At 45.0% G+C, this 24,188-nt stretch overlaps 1 protein-coding gene across 1 annotated transcript in view; it reads right to left on the bottom strand.

Moving 5' to 3' along the window:
• Positions 1-249: 249 nt before the first annotated feature.
• The window catches only part of LOC115097241 (cofilin-2-like), a 29,028-nt gene continuing 5,089 nt past the window's right edge, over positions 250-24,188 (bottom strand). Inside the window, exons 2-4 of the mRNA XM_029612879.1 lie at positions 16,991-17,298; positions 16,140-16,216; positions 250-2,380 (exon numbers count right to left, since the gene is read on the bottom strand). Of these exons, the coding sequence (XP_029468739.1) occupies positions 2,271-2,380; positions 16,140-16,216; positions 16,991-17,298 (495 nt within the window). The 3' untranslated portion in view covers positions 250-2,270. The remainder of the gene's footprint in view (positions 2,381-16,139; positions 16,217-16,990; positions 17,299-24,188) is intronic.

Raw genomic sequence — 24,188 nt, 5'->3', positions numbered from 1 at the left:
GGGGGGGACAGATAATAGCCTCATCAACATGCATTCACATGTGATGAACGCTATTACCTAAGCGTGCGATTGGACGGTAATCCCAGTTTTGCATTGGCCTGAATGTTGTTCCTTCTTTCCTCTCATCTTTAGAAGCTTCCAAGCAGCTTACCTTTCTACCCCAGAGATAACTGCATGCATAATGCTGACATATTAAATAATAAAAACATCTGTTTAAAGTATGGAATAAGAAAGAAAGGACAAAGCAGGCAGGATTAAGACCATTTTAATTTTTTTAAAATAAGTTTTCCTTGTGGTAGATTCCTGAGTACAAGAAATAGAAGGAAAAGAGAATGATTAAAGAACCATAATGTCCTCCAGGAAAAGATACCAATAGTTGTCTCTACTTACAGGCCGATGCAATATAGTGAGCTCAGCCTAGCGCACAGCTTGACGCCTGGTTGGATGTGCGTTTTGGACGCACTAGAATAACTCCTGATGCAGCCAGTGCATATCTAATAGCGCTCATCACATGTAAATGCCACGTTGATGAGGCTATTAGCTAGTATCCCTGATCCAAAAAACCACTGTGCGCCCAACACATGTTTTAACCTGCAAAAATTAACGCCAGCCCTGGAGCTGGTGTTAAGTCCTGATGCACCCCAAGACTCAACAAAACAGCAAAAAATACTGCTTTTATGTGGTTCCTCTGACTTAATATTGACGTGATACTAAGTCGGAGGAACCACAGAAAGCAGCATCATGAAAAAAAAAAAGTCTTGACGGCAGTCGGGTTAGGAAAACGGTTGCTCAATCTGCCAGTGTCCGTTTTCCTAACCCGCAAAGCCAAGTCTCCTGGGTGCCTGATGCCAAGGACACGCTAGAGATATACAACTTATCCCTGGCGTGTCCTTTTTAGCACAGCACCTCATTGACATATCGCATCGGACGCCCAGGAAAGGTGGACGGGGGCACATGGTAGGAATATGGGTGCTCAATGCAAGCGCCTGTTTTCTATGCGCTTTTATTGCATCGGCCCCTGAGCAGGAATAAGACGTATCTAGGCTGGATTCCACAGGTGGTGAGACTATCCCATAACTCCTTGGCATCTCTTCCTTACACTGGAAGTATGGACCAAACTACCACCCGTATCTGAAATGCATAGGCTTGCTCGTATCTTTCTTTCTCTCCAGCTGTCTCTATCTCTCCATCTGTATATCTCTTGCTGTCTGACATTTATTGCTCTCTCTGTCTGTTTATCCCATACTCCTTGGGGACAGCAGACAGCCCAGGAGACCGATTAACCTGTTCCCAATGACCCACAGTCATCCATCTGGTCATTGCGGAAAAGTAGATCCTCTTTCCCATGCCCCCTTCCGCTTCCCGCCACATGCACACACACACAGTTACCGCAGAGCAGCGTGGCATCCAAAGTTCAGGATGCTTTTCTCCATCTGCAGTGACAGGGGACATCACAGGGAGTGTGCAAATCAGATGCTGAATCTGAGAGTCAAGGGACAAAGATCTTCATGCCAGCACACACATTTTGAGCATCCTCGTCCATTGTTTCTCTGCAGTAATGGAGAGGCAAAGTGATTGGTGACCCATAAACTATGTACATTTACATCAAATAGGTGGCCATAGAACAGAGCACACACAAATGGGTATCACCAACAAGGGATTTCTTTTTTTATCCCTCCCGCCCTTTGAAATACTGGCAGAGGAGTGAATGATGCAGAACAAGTTAATGGGGAATGGTTTTTTACCTGTCAAATAGTACTAGGATTAGAGGGTACTGGATAAAACTAACTAGTAGCAGATTTAAACAAATTTAGGAGTCTCTTTTGCTTTTGTTAATATAAAATTAAGCTGAGGGATTTGTTGCCAGAGGACATGGTCACAGCTAGTAATATAGCTGGTTTAAAAAAGGTTTAAACACGTTTCTGAAGGACAGGTCCATTAACACTTATTACCTAGGAGGGCTTGGGGATTGTTACTTCTGGGAATGAGCAACAGAGAATGGATCTTCCCCTTTAGCATCAACCAGTTACTTCCCAGTGATCTGGACTGGCCACTATTGGAGTCAGGATGTTGGGCTCGATTGACCTCTGGTCTGACCCAGCATGGCACTTCTTCTGTTCTAAGGTCACTTTAATCCTGGAGAGACATGGGCAGATGGAGGTAGAGAAGAGATGAAACACAGGAAGGCGCAGAAGGCATGGAGTATGCAACCAAAAAATCTAAACAAATGATTAGGAATTCCACCCATAAATATAACTGCAGTTGCAGCTTCACAATGGTTTGCCTTCCAGTTTGATCACGCAGCCACCCAGCTTCTCAGCCACTGTCCTGCGATCCATCAGATCCTCTTTGTTGGTCGCCTGCACCTCGAGCCTGATACCTGTGGGCAGAGAAAGGGAACACCTGTGAAAGAGTCAGGAAGGGCTTTTATTATCCTAAGCTATCAGGCCAATGCAGAAAGCTGAGACACTGAAATTCGGCGCATGCTTTCCTAGCTCAGGGGGGCATCTGCAGATGCGTTTGGGCTACAGCTGAATGTGTGCAAGCTCGAAGGGAGAGTCACAGCCCATTGTCAGTGACAGCGTGGTGAAAAAACGTACTGCAAAAAATAAAACCTGTAAGATTTAAAAACCAACCCTGAGGGGTGGGAACAGGAGAGATGGACATGGAGGGAGGTAGACAGGAGCAGGAAGGAAAGAGATAGAACCACATGACTGTTAATACCACCTCTTTGTTAAATTTTGATTTTCACTTGTTTCATCTAAGGTATTAGGTAGACAGGATCAATGCCGGAAACCTTACTCCATCTCTGACCAGGAGTAATGTTTCCAGTGCTAAGAAAACCTGGGTTAGGCCAGCGCACCTTTCTGCATTGTGAGGTAATGCATGGGATTATGTGTGCATAAAATTCCTTGCTAAAACAGCAGTGAGGTTTACCCACACAAAATGTGCACACCACCTTGAGTAAAACTGTGCAGTCTGCTGAATACACCTTATAGATTCAACCTATTATGTGATGCATACATGCAAACAAATATCTCTCTATATTATAAGAATTACAGGAGTTCCAGGTGATCATTTCAGCATGATGGCACATGCACATGCTGTATTACGCAGGCAGACAGGCAAATAGTATGGGAGGGCAGGCCCCAGCATGAGAAATGAAGGCTGAGAAGGAGAGAGAGACTACAGAAACGAATGGACTTCGCCAGGGGGGGGGGGGATTGCATGCCACAGCGGTTTCAGACACCGTTGAGTCAGTGAGGGAGCAGGCAGACGAAGGCGGGAAAACAAAACAGTCAAAATCCTGCTTGGGGCTTTACAACAGCCTCTGAGTCAGTGATGGTATCCATGGGGACAGCAGACAGAGATGGAGCTGGCAAACAACCTGTGAAACTGGAGCCACAAGCAAACAGATGCTTACCTGACAAGGGAGGAGGAAGGGGGAGAGTGCGCAAGAGGGAGGAAGTAGGCAAACATTAGAGAGGATGACAAAGTGGAGAAAGCAAGGAGTGCCCACACTCCTACAGTCACCCCACACCCCTAGCACAGACAACCCACAAATACCCCTCTGACACCACTACACCATTCACCCCTCATGCCAGCACATAGTACAGAAACCTTTCCTCTGACACCTGCCCACACACTCCCACCTGAAAGCAACCCTCCACAGCCACTCACACCACACACTCCACTGCCAAGCAATTCTGAACACCCACTGCACACCGCTAACATCACCACCACATTTTACCCACTCATCCCCCTTGCACCGCTGAGACCACCACCCACAACGTACCCCATACACCACTGCAAACCCTGTAGCACTACTCTCCCACCATAAGCCCAATCACCCCCTCACACTATCGACAGCATCACCACACACAATGCGCCATATACCTTCACCTCTAAACAATCACAGACACCACCAGAAACCACCAAATCCTACTTCCCTCATACTACAAAAACTTTCCCTCGCACACAATGCCACTTGCACCCCACCTTACACGCACCCCTAACAACAGCCACATACAGGGTGCACACTATTGAAAAGTCTCTCGCCATACTCACCCCCACCCACCCCACCATCATACTCCACTAACATACACTCCCACCATAATACCTGTCAGAACACTCAACCCCCCCCCACACCCACTCATTCCAACCCACATCTTCCACCATCACACACCACTCAATCATTGCCTCTCAGTCCAGTGACACTCCCAAGCTCTTCCCACACAGGCACTCCACTCATTCACACCCAGCAGCTACAGTGACACACTACAGCCATCCGCAATACCACACACAAAGAAATTATATCCTCATACACATCCCTCCATATCCCCATAATATGCACAATGCCTGAAACATAATGCGATTGCACTCAAACAGCCCCAAACACATCCCCACTCACACACAAACATGCACAGCAACTCGCAACACCCACAAGACCATGTATCCAGTCACAACACACTACACTCCCCACATCTCAATAAACACAAACCTCTAAGGCACATTTTATATACCATACCTCTTCCTCAAACACCTAACAACACAGTGGAAGACAGGGTAAGTAAAGGGAGGAGAATGAGTGAGAGAGAGAGGAGGTAGCGGGGAAAAGCATGGCATAAGGTGTAGAGACAAGGCTGTGGGCAGGTTGAGAAAATGGATAGTCCAAAGCAGAGCTCAAGAACAGAGATAGGGAAAAAGAGGGAATGGGAAGGCACCCACCAATAGACATTCACACCCACACACCAGATGCACTACCACCCTCTCCACAACACATCTACCCCCTCATAAACACTGCCAACGTATACTCGCACACATATCCCAGTATCCCCGCACAACTTCCTCAACCACACATATAAACCCCATCCATAAACTCTCCATACCAACACACTCCCCTCCCATAACTTCAAACCAAACCATCCCAAATGTTCATGCACGCCCCCAGCTCAACACTCCTTCATTACAACCCATATAACTCACAGACATCCCCCATGTCACCTGCCTATTCACCCAACACACTCCCCCACCCAGGGCCGGTGCAAGGGGATTAGGCGGCCTAGGCACCTTCTGCCTTGAGCCCACCCCCCTCGTTTTGCCGCCACCCCCATTAGGGGGTGTGAACCATGTGGGGCTACGAGTGGCGGCGCTGCAGCAGCAAAGAGGAGTGGCGATTGCCAAATCTCCACTCCTCTTTGGCGCCACTGCTCGCAGCCCTACATGGCTCGCACCCCCTAATGGTTGGCGCCCTAGGCCCAGGCCTAGTGGTTCCGCCGGCCCTACCCCAACCCCAACCCACACTTCCAGCTGAACATCCCTGCAAACCCAGTATCAACCCAAAAGGCACACTAGGCCTGTGCCTAGGGTGGCAAAAATATGGGGGACAGCAGGCCATTTGAAGATTTGCCTCCTACCATGCTTAATCTCATTTTGAGTGAACTCATATTTCCTGTTTTGCACTGTGAAATGCTTATGAATAGGCAAGAGTCTGTTTATTGTAGTTATGCCAGTAGTTTTATGGTGAGAAAGTAAACAATTAACTCATAAAAGAGTTTAAGAGACTGAAGGCCACACAGCTGTGCCTGAAATTGATAAGAACATAGAGGGAGGGAACGTCGCTGCTTTTCCCAAGCATTATCCCTAACAACTGAAAAGTAGGTTGTTAATACAAACAAAAAACACACTTTGAAAAGTCTGTATGCCAATGCCAGAAGTCTAAGAAGTAAGATGGGAGAGTTAGAGTGTATAGCAGCAAATGATGAGATTGACATAATTGACATCACAGAGACTTGGTGGAAGGGAATGACAAATGGGACAGTGCTATATCAGGGTACAAATTATATCGCAATGATAGGGAGGACCAACTTTTTGGGGGTGAGGCACTTTGTCCGGGAGGGTATAGAGTCCAACAGGATAAAGATCATACAAGGGACTAAATGCTCAGTAGAATCTATATAGGTAGAAATCCCATGTGTGTTGGGTAAGAGTATAGTGATAGGAATTAGCTACCGTCCACCTGGCAAAATGGTCAGACAGATGATGAAATGCTAAGAGAAATCAAGGAAGCTAACCAATTTGGCAGTGCAATAATAATGGGAGATTTCAATTACCGTTGTGGTTTTTGCAAAGAAACCCAACCGGTCTTCTCAATCAATCATTCACCATCATTGTCAAAAATTTTTATTAATTCCAAAAATCTTTTTTTCTTTTTTCTTTAAAATGCCATCAACTCTCGTACAGGAACGATATATGACCAACAGTCTCTTTGACAGAATAGTAAACACAGCCTAGACGAGAGTTGATTATATTTTAAAGAAAAAAGAAAAAAAGATTTTTGTAAAAAAATTTTGACAATGATGGTGAATAATTGAGAAGACCGGTTGGGTTTCTTTGCAAAAACCACAACAACAGGCTTGCTGACACAGTCATTTAGGATTTTGTTATATGTAAAATTTTGGCTCCCTTTTTTTGCTAAGTTTATCATTTGGGTTGCCATATTGACTCTTCTTGATATTAGATTTCAATTACCCCAATATTGACTGGGTAAATGTAATATCGGGACTTGCTAGAGACATAAAGTTCCTGGATGTAATAAATGACTGCTTCATGGAGCAATTGGTTCAGGAACCAACAAGAGAGGGAGCTATTTTAGATTTAATTCTTAGTGGAACGCAGGATTTGGTGAGAGAGGTAACAGTGGTGGGGCCACTTGGCAACAGTGATCATAACATGATCAAATTTAAACTAATAACTGGAAGGGGGACAATAAGTAAATCTGCAGCTCTAATACTAAAGTTTCAAAAGGGAAAATTTGATAAAATGAGGAAAATAGAAAAAAACTGAAAGGTGTAGCTGCAAAGGTTAAAAGTGTTCAATAGGCATGGACATTGTTTAAAAATAAAATCCTAGAGGCGCAGTCCATATGTATTCCACACATTAAGAAAGGTGGAAGGAAGGCAAAACAATTACCGTCGTGGTTAAAAGGTGAGGTGAAAGAGGCTATTTTAGCCAAAAAAAAATCCTTCAAAAATTGGAAGAAGGATCCATCTGAAGAAAATAGGATAAAACATAAGCATTGTCAAGTTAAGTGTAAAACATTGATAAGACATGCGAAGAGAGAATTTGAAATGATGTTGGCCATAGAGGCAAAAACTCATAATAAAAAGTTTTAAAAATATATCCGAAACAAGAAACCTGTGAGGGAGTCGGTTGGACCATTAGATGACAGAGGGGTTAAAGGGGCTCTTAGGGAAGATAAGGCCATTGCAGAAAGACTAAATGAATTCTTTGCTTCCGTATTTACTAATGAGGATGTTGGGGAGATACCAATTCCAGCGATGGTTTTCAGGGGTGATGAGTCAGATGAACTGAATGAAATCACTGTGAACCTGGAAGATGTAGTAGGCCAGATTGATAAACTAAAAAGTAGCAAATCACCTGGACCGGATGGTATGCATCCTAGGGTACTGAAGGAACTAAAAAATGAAATTTCTGATCTATTAGTTAAAATTTGTAACCTATTATTAAAATCATCCATTGTACCTGAAGACTGGAGGGTGGCCAATGTAACCCCAATATTTAAAAAAGGCTCCAGGGGAGATCCGGGTAACTATAGACCAGTGAGTCTGACTTCAGTGCTGGGAAAAATAGTGGAAACAATTCTAAAGATCAAACTCGTAGAGCATATAGAAAGACATGATTTAATGGAAACAGTCAACATGGATTTACCCAAGGGAAGTCTTGCCTAACAAATCTGCTTCATTTTTTTGAAAGGGTTAATAAACATGTGGATAAAGGTGAACCGGTAGATGTAGTGTATTTGGATTTTCAGAAGGCGTTTGACAAAGACCCTCATGAGAGGCTTCTAAGAAAACTAAAAAGTCATGGGGTAGGAGGCGATGTCCTTTCGTGGATTACAAACTGATTAAAAGAATGGAGAAGACTTTAATCCAGTCTATTTTTTCAACTGTATAAATTTACTGAAGACTCTAGGTCCAAGCTGGAAGAGCATGAGTTGTGATTATTTGGACTCGAGAACTCAGAATTAATTATAGGTGAACAAGTTACATGTTTACAAACTTCTGATATTAATTATATTAAAGATAGACTAGTTGTCAGCACCATCCAGTCCAGTGTGAATAGCGAAACCCCCCACCTTAAATGATCCACCTGCAGCAACCACTGCAGTTGGGAGGAAACCTCCATTGGCATGTGGAGCCGAATCAAATAATCCTGAGGCTGCGGACAACACCAAGAGAGCAGGGAGCGCTGCAGGAGGACGCATATTCACCCTCGCCCATGGCACCACTTCCAGGGTTGCCGCCATCAGACCAAGGACCTGCAGGTAAGAACACATGGTCGGGTGCAGAGTGTTTAACAACAGAGAGTTGAGCTAGCAACTTCTGAATTTGAGCTTCCCAGCAGGAACACCTTGTCCAGCTTTGTGTCAAACTCACAGGTATTCCAGCAACTGAGTAGGCTGAAGACTGCTCTTGGCAAAGTTCACTACCCAGACAAGCTCCTGCAATAGAGAAATCACTTTGTGAGTCACCAGGTGGCTCTCTTCCAGTGGCTTGGTGTGAATTAGCCAGTTGTCCAAATACAGGTGCACTAGGATCCCATCCTCTCACAACTCTGCCGCAACTACCACCATTACCTTTGAGAAGGTCCTGGGAATGGTGGCCTGACCAAAGGGCAGTGCCTGAAACTGAAAGTGGCATCCCATAACTGCGAATATCAGGAAGCTTTGATGTTCTAGTCAGATGGGAATGTGGAGATATGCCTCACACAGATACAGAGAGGTCAGAAATTCCCCCGACTGCATGGCCATTATCACAGAGCGCAATGTCTCCATGCGAAAATGCTTCACTCGCAGATGACGGTTGATGCCATTGAGATCCAGGATGGGACAAAAAGAGCCCTCCTTCTTTGGCACAATTAAATAAATGGAATATCACCCCGTATCTTCTTGAGACGTGGGCACCGGGACCACAGCCCTCAGACTGAGGAGCCTTGCCAATGTAACCTCCACTGTCTGCTTCTTCTGTGAGGAGTGGTAAGGAGACTCCATGAACATATCCCAAGGAACACTGCGAAACTCCAATGCATATCCTTCTTGTATCACCTCCAGGAACCACTGATCTGATGGATCTCAACCCACCTCTAATAAAAGAGAGAGAGGCGACCCCCTATCTCCTCTTCCTGGGGGTAGGTCGGCAAACCTTCATTGGAAGGTTCAGAAGGGCCTACCACCCGAGCCTGTGCCTCGGCTGCATTGTCAGGGACGAAAGGACAGAGACCTACTAAAGGGTCGAGTCCTCTGAAAAGCTGCTCCTCTATAGGGTCAAAAACACTTGGATCCTCTGGCATGACCTCTCGCGATAAGAAGTAGTGCAGCACTCCCTTATCTTCCAGCAAAACAAGGAACCAGAGATTCGCCCCACTTACTGGCCAGTTTCTACAACTCGCTGCCAAACAAGAGCGAGTCGTTAAAGGGCAATTTGGTAAGATTAGCCTTGGAGGTCTCATTGGCCAACCAATTTCTCAACAATAACTGATGCCTGGTCATTACTATTGAAGCCACATCTCTGGTTGAAGTGTGGACCAAATTGCAGCCCACATCTGCCAAGAAGGCAGCAGCTGGTTCCATAACTGCTCTGGGATTCACTCCAGAGTCATCAACCTCCTGAGTGAGAAGCAAACAAGAGTGAGCCACCAAGGAACAACAAAAAGCAATCTGCAAGGACATTGCTATAACTTCAAATGCCTGCTTAAGGATAGTCTCAATCTTTCTATCATGAGCATCCTTCAAGGCTGCTCCTCCTTCCATGGATATAGTGGTCTGCTTGGAGACTGCACACACAAGTGCATCTACCTTCGGAACACTTAAGCACTCTCTTACCACTGGATCCAGAGTGTACAGGCTTTCCAAAATCCAACCCCCTTTGAAATTAGCTTCTGGGGCACCCCACTCAAGATCAGTCAATTCTTGAATGGTTTCTAGCATGGGGAAAAGACAAGAAGCTTTTTGTAAGGAAACCAAAATAGAATTTCTCTGGCTCAGATACTGAAGCTGCCCCAGGAACTCCAAGCATTGTCAAGGTCTGGGAAATCAGAGCTGGAAGTTGATCTCTATGAAAGAACCGTAATATAGTTCTATATGGCTCCAATCTGAGGGGAATTTCCCCATCCTCAAGAGAGGCAGGATTGGCATCATCATCTGTGCCATCCGGATCTTCATCCAGAGGACCCGCTGCCATTCTAGGAGTAGTCGAGCACTCAACAGAAGATCCAGGAAAGGTTCCTACCTACACCTCTGCTCTAGGAACATGGGACAGGACTGAGGACTGTGCCTGAAGAAAGGATTGCAACCCCTGGAAAAATTCTACCCATGAAAAAATAGAAGCATCCAGACTGGGAGGTACCTGAGAAGTACTCACTAAGCTACCTTCTTCTTCGGAGGAATCAGTTAGGGGAGTTCCAAAATCAGGTGCCCTACCTAAGATGTCGTTACCCAAGCCCACATCCGGCTGGGAAGAATCAGGCTTAGTGAAATCAGAGGAAGACAATTCACCCTGAACCTCCAAACAGCGCTGGCACAAATCAGCAGGCACTCCTGGCTGAGATGCCCAAATATGATAAGCAGTGCATGAGAAAGACGCTTAGGCTTCTTAAGCACAGCCGACAATGTGCTGAGCGGTGGCCAAAGGTGCACGTCTAGCTGTTGTTTTTTTTTTATATAGACACTCAACTAGGCACCCAAAAATTATTAAATTATTTGCCTAACACTTAGGCATGCACACTTAGGCACCCAACTAGGTGCCCAAAATTATGCATCCAACACTTAGATGTGCACACCTAGGCAGCCAAAAATTAAGTGCATAAAAAACTTAAGCACACAGTAACACCTGCACGCAGAGGCAAGTCTGCGATTACTATGCATTGCCTAACGTGGGCGCTCAGACTACAAGGCCCTACTGTGCAGCCAAAAACTGGGCACACAACCTGGACACACAGTGAGATGCACATTCCGGACTGACAAGCCTGTAGAGAGCAGGCTCAGAAAGCGTGCAAAAAGCCGTTGCAGCCTACTACACGGTGTGCAGCGAAAAGCCTCGTAGCGGGGGCCTAGATAAGGAGGCTGCTCAACCCGCCAGGCTGCCCATGTCCCTCGACCTCCCACGGAGTGGAACGAATGTTTGACCAGTGTGCTGAGCAGGGCGACAGGGGGAGGAGAAAGCCCTACAACAAAAAACCTCCTAACTCTCCGTTTTTGGGGTTTTTTTTTTTTAACTTACTGGAGCTCAGCCTTACCTGGCTGAGCACAGAGACTATCTCCGTCTGGGGGGAGAGAGGGCATTTGCCGTCACTGCCGCACTCAGCTTTCTGCATCCGCTGCCTTTCAGCTGCTCAAGCAGCCAAGTCCACGCCAGCTGAAACCATCTACCGGACCAAGGCACACATCTGGGGGACCACGGAAATCACCTCAGGAATTCTCAACTGGGGGAGGGACCATTTGGTATCACCGCTGGAGAACAGGGCAAATTTTCTTACCTTAATTGTCCTTTTCCTGAAAATAAAGCAATCCCCAGTGGGGAGATTCACATCCACCCACTGCTGGAGATGGAGAATATTAGCAGGCTGATGTAACTGCAGGGGCATATATACTGTTATGTCAGTTTGCTCCATCTCCATCTGCTGGTAGGAATGCATAACCCTCTTATTCTGGATTCATCTCACTGGACACTAAGAAATAAGGATTTTCTGTTTTTGTGGTCAGAAAATTCAAGCATTTCTTGATACTTCTCGTGCTACACAAGCTTGTAGAAAACAGTTTCTTTTGTTGTAACTCTGGGAGCTACCACATACATTGCTGTTTATGATAAAATAAGTTTATTTTTTCTGACCCTTTACATTTAGAGACTTTTCTTGATGATAAAAATATGGGGAATTCGAATATACTTTTATTGTAACCCATGATTTGGTGGCTAGGTAGCTGATTAATTTTATAACAGTTTAAATGTGCAGCATCTTGGTCCTTTTTTCTTTAATATTCATTTTCTTTTCTCCTCCCCCCCCCCCCCCCTTTTTTTCTTATTAATGGAGGACTAAATTATGACTTACACTGGATATTTTCTTTTTGAAATTTCATATAGTGTTCATGATTTATTGGTTTTTAATTTCATTCTAGTAAATTATTTAAACTTTAATAAAAATTAAATGGTAAAAAAAGAATATCTGAGTTAGTTGTCTAATAAAGTCAAATGTCAGAGAAATGTTGGCCCATTAAACTGTATAATAAGCTTTCCTGAATAAATGAGCCTTTAGTTGCTTCTTAAATGTTTTAGGACAGGCTTCTTTCCGCAGCAAGATAGGAAGCTGAATCCACAATATTTGTCCTGTGACCGCAAAAAGATTTGTCTCTTGATTCTGTAAGTCTGACAGTCTGATGATTGGGATCATCAAGTAGACATTGACCCTTTGATCTTAGACTTCTGAGGGACTAATACAAGGGACTTACAGGGAACTAATACAAGGTAGAGCATCATTACTGAAGTATTATGTATCATCATTAGTATCTTATATTCTACCCTTTACTCAACATGTAACTAGTGCAAAGAGCTTAATACAGGTGTAATAAGATCACATTTTGTGGTCCCAGTTAAGATCTTAGTGGCAAAATTTTGAATTATTTGGAGGGCTATTAAGGTGAAATGTGGCAAATTTAGATATATTGATTTGCAATAATCAATGTCAGATATTACCAATGACTGTAACACAGACCAGAAATAAAAAAGATTAATTAAGACTTTAGCCTATGCAATATACATAGCTTCCAGAAGGATTTTTGCACCATCATTCTAACATGGGCTTTAAAAGAGAGGTCCAAGTCAGTTATAACCCCCCAGATTTCTTGCCTGCCTACCAATAGGCATTTTGCAACTTTGAAAAACAAACTCAATGGAAAAGGCATTGTGGAGAATCTGGAAAGATAAACAATCTTGGTTTTTGATAAGTTCAACAACAGTCTGGTGATTGTCAACCAGCTTTTATCACAGTTAAGTAGATGAAAAGTAAACCGAACAGCAGCTATGGGGAAAAAGAACTGTATGTCATCCACATAGATATGATCATGAAGACATGGGTCTGAAAGCAGTTTACACAATGGCCTCAAATAAATGTTGAATAGCGTGATAGATAGGGACAACCCCTGGGTCACTCTTGTGTTCAGAACTTGCTGTGTCCTTTCTGAGAGGTATGAACAAAACCAGGCTTAGAACAGTGCCATCAAACCCAATCTAGGCCAGGTGGAAGCAGAGAATCTTATGATCAAGGGTATCGAAAGCAGGTGACAAGTCTAAAAAGACCAGGATGAAATTAGTGCCGCTATTGAAATCCCGATAGATGATGTCAAGACTGGACCTAATTAAGAGTTCAGTACTATGTTTCTGCCTAAACTGAACTGCAATTGGTTTAATATTTCATGAAGGTCAAGGAATTCCTCGAGTTGTTACAACATGGCAAACTTGATGACTTTGGCCAATAATTGGGGAGGTTGGTTACATCAGCTTTTTTAATAATAGGAGAACTGAGGCCTGTTTTAGTGTAGGCGATAAGTCACCGGCTTCAAGCGAGATGTTTACTAACTATGTAAGTAGTTTGCAAATGTCATCAATTGAAACTCTTATGACTTCAGAGCTACACAGGTTTAACAGGCAATTTGACTTATTCTACAGACAGACTTTCAAATTGAGTCCAGATAGGATAAGAACATAAGAAGTTGCCATGCTGGGTCAGACAGAGGATCCATCAAGTCCAGCATCCTTTTTCCAATCCAGGCCAATTCAGGTTACAAGTTCTTGGCAAGCACCCAAACATTAAACAGATTCCATGCTACTAATGCCAGTAATAGCAGTGGCTATCCCCTAAGTTAACTTGATTAATAGCAGTTTATGGTCTTTTCCTCCAGGAACTTATCCAAACCTTTTTTTAAAACCCTTCTATACTAACTGCATAAACTATATCCTCTGGCAACAAATTCCAAAGCTTAATTGTGCCTTGAATTAAAAAGAATTTTCTCTGATTTGTATTAAATGTGCTACTTGCTAACTTCATGGAGTGCCCCCTAGTTCTTCTATTATCTGAAAGAGTAAATAACAGATTCATATTTACCCATTCTGTTCCTCTCATGATTTTATAGACCTCTATCATATCTCACCTCAGTCATCTCTTCTCCAAGCTGAACAGCCCTAACCCTTTCCTCACAGGGGAGCCGTTCCATCCCCTTCTCTGTACCTTCTCCAGAGAAGGTACAGAGAAGGTATTTTTTTTGAGATGCGGGAACCAAAACTGCAAGGTGTTGTTTCACCACGGAGTGATTCAGAGGCATTATGACATTTTTCGTTTTATTCACCATTCCCTCCCTAATAATTCCCTATTTGCATCACCTTGCACTTGTCCACATTAAATTTAATTTGCTATTTGGATGCCCAATCTTCCAGTTTCACAAAGTTCTCCTGCAATTTATCACAATCTGCATGTGATTTAACTACTCTGAATAATTTTGTGTCATCTGCAAATTTCATCACCTCACTTGTTGTATCCCTTTCCAGATCATTTATAAATATATTTTCCTATGCTTTCCCCCTCTACCTTTTCTCCCTCACTCATTCTCCTCCTTTTACTTACCCTATATTTTACTGTGTTGGTGGGTGTTTGTAGGAGGGTATGTGGAGTGTGAGTGGCCGCGGGGTGCGTAGAGGTTTGTTTTGGTAGTTGGATAGATGGTGTGTTGGGATGTGAGTGGTGTAGTGTGTTGCGAGTAGGCATGCATGTTGTGACTGGACACATGGTCTTGTGGGTGTTGTGAGTTACTGTGCATGTTTGTGTGCGAGTGGGGATGTGTTTGGGGCTTTTTGAGTGCAATCGCATTATGTTTCAGGCATTGTGCATATTTTGGGGATATGGAGGTTCATGGGAGTGTCTGGAGGAATGTGTATGAGGATATAATTTTCTTGTGTGTGGAGTTGTGGATGGCTGTGGTGTGGCAATGTAGGTATTGGGTGTGTATGGGTGGAGGGTCTGTGTGGGAAGAACATGATAGTACTACTAGACTGAAGGGTGAATACTAGGTGGTGTGTGTGGTGGTGTGATGGGGTGAGTGGGTGTGGGGGGATGGAGTGTTGTGATAGGGTTTGTGGTGGGGTGGGTGGGTGGGTGTACAGGGAGATTGAAGGTTGTGACAAGCTTTTCAATGGTGTGCGCACGCTGTAAGTGGCTCTAGTTAGGGGTGTGTGCAAGGCAGCAAGTGGCACTGTGTGTGAGGGAATGTTTTTGTTGAGGTTTGAGTGTTCTGACTGGGTTTGTGATTGTGTCTCTGGTTGTTTAGAGGTGAAAGTGTATGGTGCATTGTGGGTGGTGGTACTGTCCGTGGTGCGACGGGACGATTGGGTTGAGCAGTGGGTAAGTGGTGCGACAGGGTTTGGTCATGGTGTGCGTGGTTGTGTGAGGAGCGTTGTGGGTGGTGGTCTCAGAGGTGCAAGGTGATTGAGTGGGTAGTGTGCGGTGGTGGTGTTAGTGTTTTCAGTGGGGTGAGTGCTGAGAATTGCTTAGTGATAGAGTTTGTGGTGTGAGTAGCCATGGGGGGGGGGGGGGGGGGGGGAGGGGGTTTGCAGGCAGGCGGAGAGGTGCCAGAGAAGGTGGTGTGGTGTGAGGGGATGAATGCTGTAAATGGGATCAGAGGCGAGTCTGTGGGTTGCCTGCGTTAGGGGGTGACTGCAGGATTGTAGGCACTCGTTCCACCTTATCAACTTCCTCACCCTTTTTTCATCCTTCTTGCACACTCTTTGCACTTGTCCCCCCCCCCCCCCCCTCATTCCTCCTCAGGCCAGCAGCTGTTTGCTTGTATTTCAAGTTTCACAGGTTTCTTTGCTGACTCCTCCTGTCCCTGCAGATACAGTCAGTGACTCAGGGGGTGTTGCAAAGCCCTGGTAGGAGTTTTACAGTTTTGTTTGCCTGCCTTTGTCTGCTGCTGGAGCCTGCTGTGTCTGCCAACTCCCTCTCTGACTCAACAGGAGTGGTATGAATATTATCTTTTAACTGAAGGTGACATAAGATTGGCCTTTTGGAGAGTTTACCTTGAAGTTTCTTCTTGAGGGCATCTTTTGAGCTAGCATACAGCATCTTATCTTTAATGCTTGCATCTTCTGATATCCTGAAATGATAGCAAAACATAAAAGTAAAAATTACTCAAACCCGGTAGTGATGTTTAGAACACTTGGGATTGATAAACTACAGGGACCCTTGGCCCTTCTGCACAGTTCCTGCTGTTACAGGGACCCTTGGCCCTTCTGCACAGTCCCTGCTTTCTCACATTTGCATGTTGTACAGAAACACTCAGCTTTTCTATATAATCCCTGCTGTTTAAGGTCAGGATGTGCTGTGGGGCTATTTAGCCCTTCTGCACAGGTCCTGCTATGTTATGGAACATTTTTGTGAGGTGATCTAGCTGTCAATAAATAGGAAAATGTTTCATTATTTAGCGCAAGGTGTGTGATAGGAACCCTCGATTCCTCTGCACCATCCCTGCTTGGGCTTTTTTTTTCTCATCGGTTTTCTTCATTGAACTAAGGTATGAATTTTTATTCTCCGAACTCAGCTTAGCGTCACAGTGACAATCTTCTACCGGAGACCATAAACCAGGGCTCCATCTGGAGCCCAGCCAGTATGGACCCTAAGTGTGGCTATTAAGTGTCACATTTGAGCAATGGCAGAGACTTCCTCCCTTCAGGTGCTGTGAACTTTGCTTCCGCAGCATCCTCGGCTCCAACCGCGGTTGCCAATTGATTTACCAGGTCAGCCCACGGTCCCTGTTGTCTCATGACAGGATGTGTTACAGAAACACTCAGCCCTACAGAACTAGGGGACTAGGGGTCAGGCAATCAGCTCCATGACCAGCTTCAAGAATAATCCTGGGATGCAACCGTACCATACAATGAAGACCATGGCCTCCTTTTTGCACTCGTTGGTTTCATAGAAGGCATCATAAAGGATGTAGCGACAGTCATCCTTGGGTAACATATTGATGAGGTAGTGGAAGGGGTCAGGCACCTTCTCCCCAATATCGCCCACTAGTAGCTCAAGCTGCTTATCCACGATGATTGTAGTTTTGTCAGGACTTATGCGTAAGAACACAAACTTCTTCCTCTGCCGTTTCTCCTCTTGGCTGCAGCTCTTCCGCAATTTCATATCATTGTAGGCTGCCACCACCTCATCAGAGACAGCGACCCCAGAAGCCTGCATGAAGAGACCAGAAAAGATTCCCCCCCCAAAAAAAAAAAAAAAATTAGTTATACTTGGTTACACAGAGGGTCCAAAACATTCAGCCTTCAACTATATCCTATATATGCAAGTCACCAATCCTTCTCCAACCTTATGTTTTATGTAGGGATACGAACAAGCTCTGAGATATCAGGGTAGGTTGAGCTGTGCCTGGTTTTCCCCCTCACTTCATATAAGGACTTGTAGTTCCGTGTGAAAAGCAGAAGGTAAAATCAGGCTTGGCTAAATCTGTCAAAAAAATGGAGCCAGTTGCTTACACAATTGGTAGCTCAGTGGTCAACTGACATCACAGAGGTGCTCTGATAGCAACTCTCAAAGCCAAAAGCAGGCTGAAGCCCATGAAAGAGTTTGTGTGACAGGTTTGCCATATTTCTGCTCCTGGGGATAAACAGAATCATGCTTTCAGATAAGATTCAGTGTTTATCCTACAAGTGTTAGTGGAAATGCAGGCTCACCTAGCTAGATCTGTCCGGCATATTATGCAGAGGACCCAGGATGCTAGATGTTTGGGCAACAGCCACACTAGTGTTGGCTATTTAGATTATTACATAGCCATGTGTTTAGGCATGGGGAAAGGTGGGTGCTGGAAGGAACTATTAATAGGGAGATTTACCAAACTGTGATAGTTTACCGCAAGAGAGGACAAATATCATGGGGGAGGGGGGTGTCCCCAGAATATAGAGCCTCTCACCAATAAACTAGCATGGCAGTACCATGGCATGATTATTTTAGCGTGGCACAAAAGTGCGACAAAAGATCGTGGCATAGTACGTGGCCTAATCACGCGATGGTGACTCATGTGAGAGAGGCAAGACCAGGTCAATGCCATTTTGAAAAATGGCATGGATGGGCTCAGAGCTAGGAGGTGCTCCAGGATCCCACTGATTACCAATGACTTCATTTGAAGGAACAAGAGGGTTTGGGGGGGGGGGGGGGGGTCTGCCTATGCTCCCAGATCACGAAGGTTATTTTTTTGGGGTTGGGGGGGGGATGCAGATGATGGGGGGGCCCAAAGACAAAGGAGGCACTTTTGTTGATTGGGGGGGGGGTGGGGGAAGGGAATGGGGTGCTGCTACACAGTCTCCAAAACTCTTTTTCCTCTTTTGGGGGGGGGGGGCAGAGCTGCCTTGTAAGGCGGCAAAGGGAAAGGCTGTGGTGGTCAACATTGACCCCTGGGGTGATTTTTCATTACTTTGAGGGGTTGGAAGTTTCGGCTGCCATTGTGTGGATAGACCATGTACCGCAGCACAAGTTTTTGAGCATGTTTGTGCCACGATAAAAAATCGTGCTGCTGGACGGTCATAATAGTTTGTTGGGAAGGGGCTCTATAATCGCAATATTTGGCATCTCCTGCGATAAACTATTGCAGTTTGGTAAATCTCCCTATAAGTGAGATCTTATATACTCTTCTATCCAAACTTGCCGGTGGTCATGCTCCGTGGCTGGCATCTGGGATATATGTTAACAATATGGACAGGATAACTGGACAGACTGGATGATCCAGATGGTCTTTTTATGCCATCATTTACTTATGTTACTATACTCATGGGAGGAGAAGTGAGGGAGTTTTGAACAGGCCACCAAGGTTTTGTCCCCGCAGACTGTGGCCTTGCTCACCTTTAAGGGCACTGAAACAGCCATTTTGTGGCAGCAGTAGTGACATCAGCATGCTTTCTCCAGATATGCTCTGCCTCTGGAGGGTGGCCAGTGTAACCCCAATATTTAAAAAAGGCTCCAGGGGCAATCCGGGTAATTATAGACCAGTGAGCCTGACTTCAGTGCTGGGAAAAATAGTGGAAACTATTCTCAAGATCAAAATCTTAGAGCATTTAGAAAGACATGGTTTAATGGAAAACAGTCAACATGGATTTACCCAAGGCAAGTCTTGCCTAACAAATCAGCTTCATTTTTTTGAAAGGGTTAATAAACATGTGGATAAAGGTGAACCGGTAGATGTAGTGTATTTGGATTTTCAGAAGGCATTTGACAAAGTCCCTCATGAGAGGCTTCTAAGAAAACGAAAAAGTCATGGGATAGGAGGCGATGTCCTGGTTAAAAGACAGGAAACAGAGAGTAGGATTAAATGGTCAATTTTCTCAGTGGAAAAGGGTAAACAGTGGAGTGCCTCAGGGATCTGTACTTGGACCTGTGCTTTTCAATATATATATAAATGATCTGGAAAGGAATACGACGAGTGAGGTTATCAAATTTGCAGATGATTCAAAATTATTCAGAGTAGTTAAATCACAAGCGGACTGTGATACATTACAGGAGGACCTTGCAAGACTGGAAGATTGGGCATCCAAATGGCAGATGAAATTTAATGTGGACAAGTGCAAGGTGTTGCATATAGGGAAAAATATGCCCTTGCACTAGTTACACGATGTTAGGTTCCATATTAGGAGCTACCACCTAGGAAAAAGATCTAGGCATCATAGTGGATAACACATTGAAATCATCGGCTCAGTGTGCTGCAGCAGTCAAAAAAGCAAATAGAATGTTAGGAATTATTAGGAAGGGAATGGTTAATAGAACGGAAAATGTCATAATGCCTCTATATCGCTCCATGGTGAGACCGCACCTTGAATACTGTGTACAATTCTGGTCGCCGCATCTCAAAAAAGATATAATTGCGATGGAGAACGTACAGAGAAGGGCAACCAAAATGATAAAGGGGATGGAACAGCTCCCCTATGAGGAAAGGCTGAAGAGGTTAGGGCTGTTCAGCTTGGAGAAGAAACGGCCACCCTCTACACCCCTACCCTCAAAATTGCACACCTCACCTCCACTAGGGAGCGAGCCATCTCTATCACAGGTCCCAACCTCTGGAACTCTATACCTCTAGAGCTCCGATTGGAAGCCTGCACCCAAAAATTCAAAAAAGGGCTAAAGACTTGGCTCTTTAAACAATCATTCCCGGACCTGGACCCCACTTAGTCCCTTCTTGCTCCTGCTAAGATTCTCTGTATTTCTTCTTCACCCTTCCACTCCATCGCTTTCCTACCTTCGCAATGAGTTACATTATCTCTTTTGTTTTCCTTGATATATCGCTCTTGTCTGCCCTCCCCCCCCCCTCCTCCTCCCCCCTGTTACTATTGTATCCCCTACAAGTTTTTCTAAATACGGCTACTTATACATAGTTTTGCTTATCACCTCATTGTAAATTTGTATATCTCCTTTTGAAATTTGTATAATATGCACATTCTTATTTCTATTCAGCTGCTCTGGATGTTCGATCTTGTTTTTAGTTACCATCTGTCCTTCTCTTCAGCCTCCTTATACAGAGCATTTTTTTGTTTCTTCCTGCTCCCCTTCCCCCTCCCTTGTTTTATTGTATTTTCCTTCAGTTTTTATGTAAACCGATGTGATGTTCTCTCGAACATCGGTATAAAAAAGCCAATAAATAAATAAATAAATATGATAGAGGTCTTTAAGATCATGAGAGGTCTTGAACGAGTAGATGTGAATCAGTTATTTACACTTTCGAATAATAGAAGGACTAGGGGGCATTCTATGAAGTTAGCAATTAGCACATTTAAGACTAATCGGAGAAAATTATTTTTCACTCAACGCACAATAAAGCTCTGGAATTTGTTGCCAGAGGATGTGGTTAGTGCAGTTAGTGTAGCTGGGTTCAAAAAAGGTTTGGATAAGTTCTTGGAGGAGAAGTCCATTAACGGCTATTAATCAAGTTTACATAGAGGTAGATCTTTAAAAAGTACGCCGGATTTTATAAGATACGCGCGTATCTTATAAAATCTGGGGTCGGCGCGCGGAAGGCTGCGAAAAATCGGCAGCCTGTGCGTGCCGAGCCGTGCAGCCTGCCTCCGTTCCCTCCCGCATCCCCCCACCTTCCCCTCCCTTCCCCTACCTAACCCACCCACCAGCCCTATCTAAATCCCCCCCTACCTTTATTGAGCAAGTTACGTCTGCTTGAAACAGGCTTAACTTGCGCGTGCCGCCTCGCATCCCCTGGCACAGGCCGCAGTGTCGGAGTACTCGAGACCACCCTCCCGGCCCGCCCCTGAACCGTCGCCATGCCCCCGGACCCACCCCGGACTGCCCCCAGACACCCCCTCCCGCCCCTTTTACGAAGCCCCGGGACTTACGCGCGACCTGGGGCTTTGTGCGCGCCGGCAGCCTATGCAAAATAGGCTGCCGGCGCTGGGCTTTTAAAATCTAGCCCTTAGGGGTAGATTTTAAAAAAGTGCGCCTTCGCGTACTTTTGTTGGCGCATCAGGCGCAAACAAAAGTATGCTGGATTTTAGTAGATACGCGCGTAGCCGCGCAAATCCTGGATCGGCGCACGCAAGGCTGCCGATTTCGTGTAGCCGGCGCGCGCCGAGCTGAGCGGCCTCGGAGGGAATTCTCTTTCGCCCTCCCCTCACCTTCCCCTCCCTTCCTCTACCTAACCCACCCCCCCGGCCCTGTCTAAACCCCCCCCTACCTTTGTCGGGGGATTTACGCCTCCTGGAGGGAGAAGTAAATCCCCGTGCGCCAGCGGGCCGCTAGCGCACCGCGACGCGACCCGGGAGCGGTTCTGGAGGGCGCGACCACGCCCCCGGACCGCCCTGGGCCGAAACCACGCCCCTGGGCCCGCCCCGAAACACCACGTCCCGCCCCCAAAACGCCGCACCGATCGCCCCCCGACACGCCCCCCTCGAAAAACCCCGGGACGTACGTGAGTCCCGGGGCTCTGCGCGCACCGGCAGGCCTATGGAACATAGGCGCACCGGCGCGCAAGGCCCTGCTCGCGTAAATCCGGGCCGATTTACGCGAGCAGGGCTTTTAAAATCCGCCCCTTACAGAATAGCCACTGCTATTAATTGCATCAGTAGCATGGGATCTTCTTAATGTTTGGGTAATTGCCAGGTTCTTGTGGTCTGGTTTGGCCTCTGTTGGAAACAGGATGCTGGGCTTGATGGACCCTTGGTCTGACCCAGCATGGCAATTTCTTATGTTCTAATGTTCTGCTGGCATAAATTGGCTGCTCTGACACTGATGGCAGCAGTGGCCGATTTTCCTGTGGGCAAAAAGGGCAGCTGCCCTGGGCACTACATAGCAGGGGTCCTATTGCATGAGCACACAGAGCTCTGACCTGATGACAATACAGGCCAGTGCCCTGAATTTCAGGCAGGAGAAAACAGCCATTTGCTTCCTGCTCCAGCCCCTCTGCAGGGAACAGAAGAGGAGGGGGTAAGTCTGGAGCAGTTAGAGCATAGCCAAGAAGAGCCACTCTGTTCCTTATACCAGCCCCTCCCATCTTCTTGTTCCCTCCTCCTCTCCTGTTTGCAGGCAACATAATAGTAGAGACAAAGCCAGAATAGACAGTACAGCAAATTTACTTTCTGTCTTCATATTTTTAATTTGTCATCACTTATTCTCTTTTTGGTGAGAGTCTGTGTTCTGTGTGTGTGACTGAGGTGAGGTATTCCACTAGTATATAGCTTCTATATATGACACTGTAGAGTTTCAGCTCATTCTGTGTTCCCAATAGGAAGTGTTCTAGGGCCCAGTGTAATATTTGCACTGTTGCCTTTTCATAGATAGAATTCAAATAGCAACAATCCTTAGAGTTAAATGCTATTTTGGTATGGCTTGTTTGCTCTAGGATCCGAGTGACTTTTTTGAAGGCTGATGTAATAAGATATGCTGGACTTCATGCACAGCTTTATCACAAATGCGCACCCATTTTTCTGCATAGACTTTACTCCCAATGCAGCAAAGAGCTCTGTGTGTAACAAAGTATGCACACAAACTTGCATTAAAGACTGCTACCCTCTTTAACATATATATGCTACCCTTATGTCATCTGCTGGCAGGCCTAGGGATAATACATTACATTTACGCAGATGACATTCAATTATTTCTACCAATAGACGACACAATTGAAAAAACATTAAGTCTAGCTAACATGTACCTAGACATAATTAAACAACTACTAAACCAAATGGAACTGGTTATCAACATTGACAAAACTGAATTCCTTCACCTGGAGAGAAAACATACTGAAATCATTCAAACACCGATAACCCTAAGAAATAACCAGAAATTTGAGCTAGCCGAAAAAGTAAGGAATCTGGGAGTAATAATGGACCCAGAAATCAACCTGAAGCAACACATATCTATAAAAGTAAGAGAAGGGTACGCAAAACTTATGGTCCTCAGAAGATTGAACCCATTACTCACACCCGCCCACTTCAGAACAGTATTGCAAACACTTATCTTTTCCAGCACTGACTACTGCAATGCACTCTTACTAGGACTCCCAAGCACATCGATAAGACCACTCCAGATACTTCAAAATACTGCAGCCAGAATACTGACGGGAAAAAAGAGGAGGGACCATATAACCGAAACTCTAGCAGACTTACATTGGTTGCCCATCGAATACAGGATAAAATACAAGGCCTTATGTACCATACACAAACTAATATATGATAAAGAAGCAGACTGGCTAAACACAGCCTAACGAGTACACGTTCCACAAAGAAACCTCCGCTCAGCAAACAAAGCACTACTAACAATCCCTTCAGTAAAGTCAGCAAAATTAACCCAAGTGAGAGAAAGGGCTTTATCATTGGCTGAGCCCACACTATGGAACACGATGCCCCCTGAACTCAGATTACAGAGTAATCTCAAAACTTTTAAGAAAAATTTAAAAACATGGCTCTGTAAAAAAGCCTTCACTAAAGAGTCTGGAGGGTAGAGAATGAAAGTACAGGGTAATGCAGATGAGAATGAATTTACTCAATCCTACATTTAAGAAGTAATATCTCAAAGAGATAGTAACTCAATAATATACCTGGACTTGACCAACAATACTCAAATAATGATTTTATTTA

The sequence above is a fragment of the Rhinatrema bivittatum genome, chromosome 8 (genome assembly GCF_901001135.1).
Source record: "Rhinatrema bivittatum chromosome 8, aRhiBiv1.1, whole genome shotgun sequence".
Classification (NCBI taxonomy): Eukaryota; Metazoa; Chordata; class Amphibia; order Gymnophiona; family Rhinatrematidae; genus Rhinatrema; species Rhinatrema bivittatum.
This window is presented reverse-complemented; position numbering and strand designations above follow the sequence as displayed.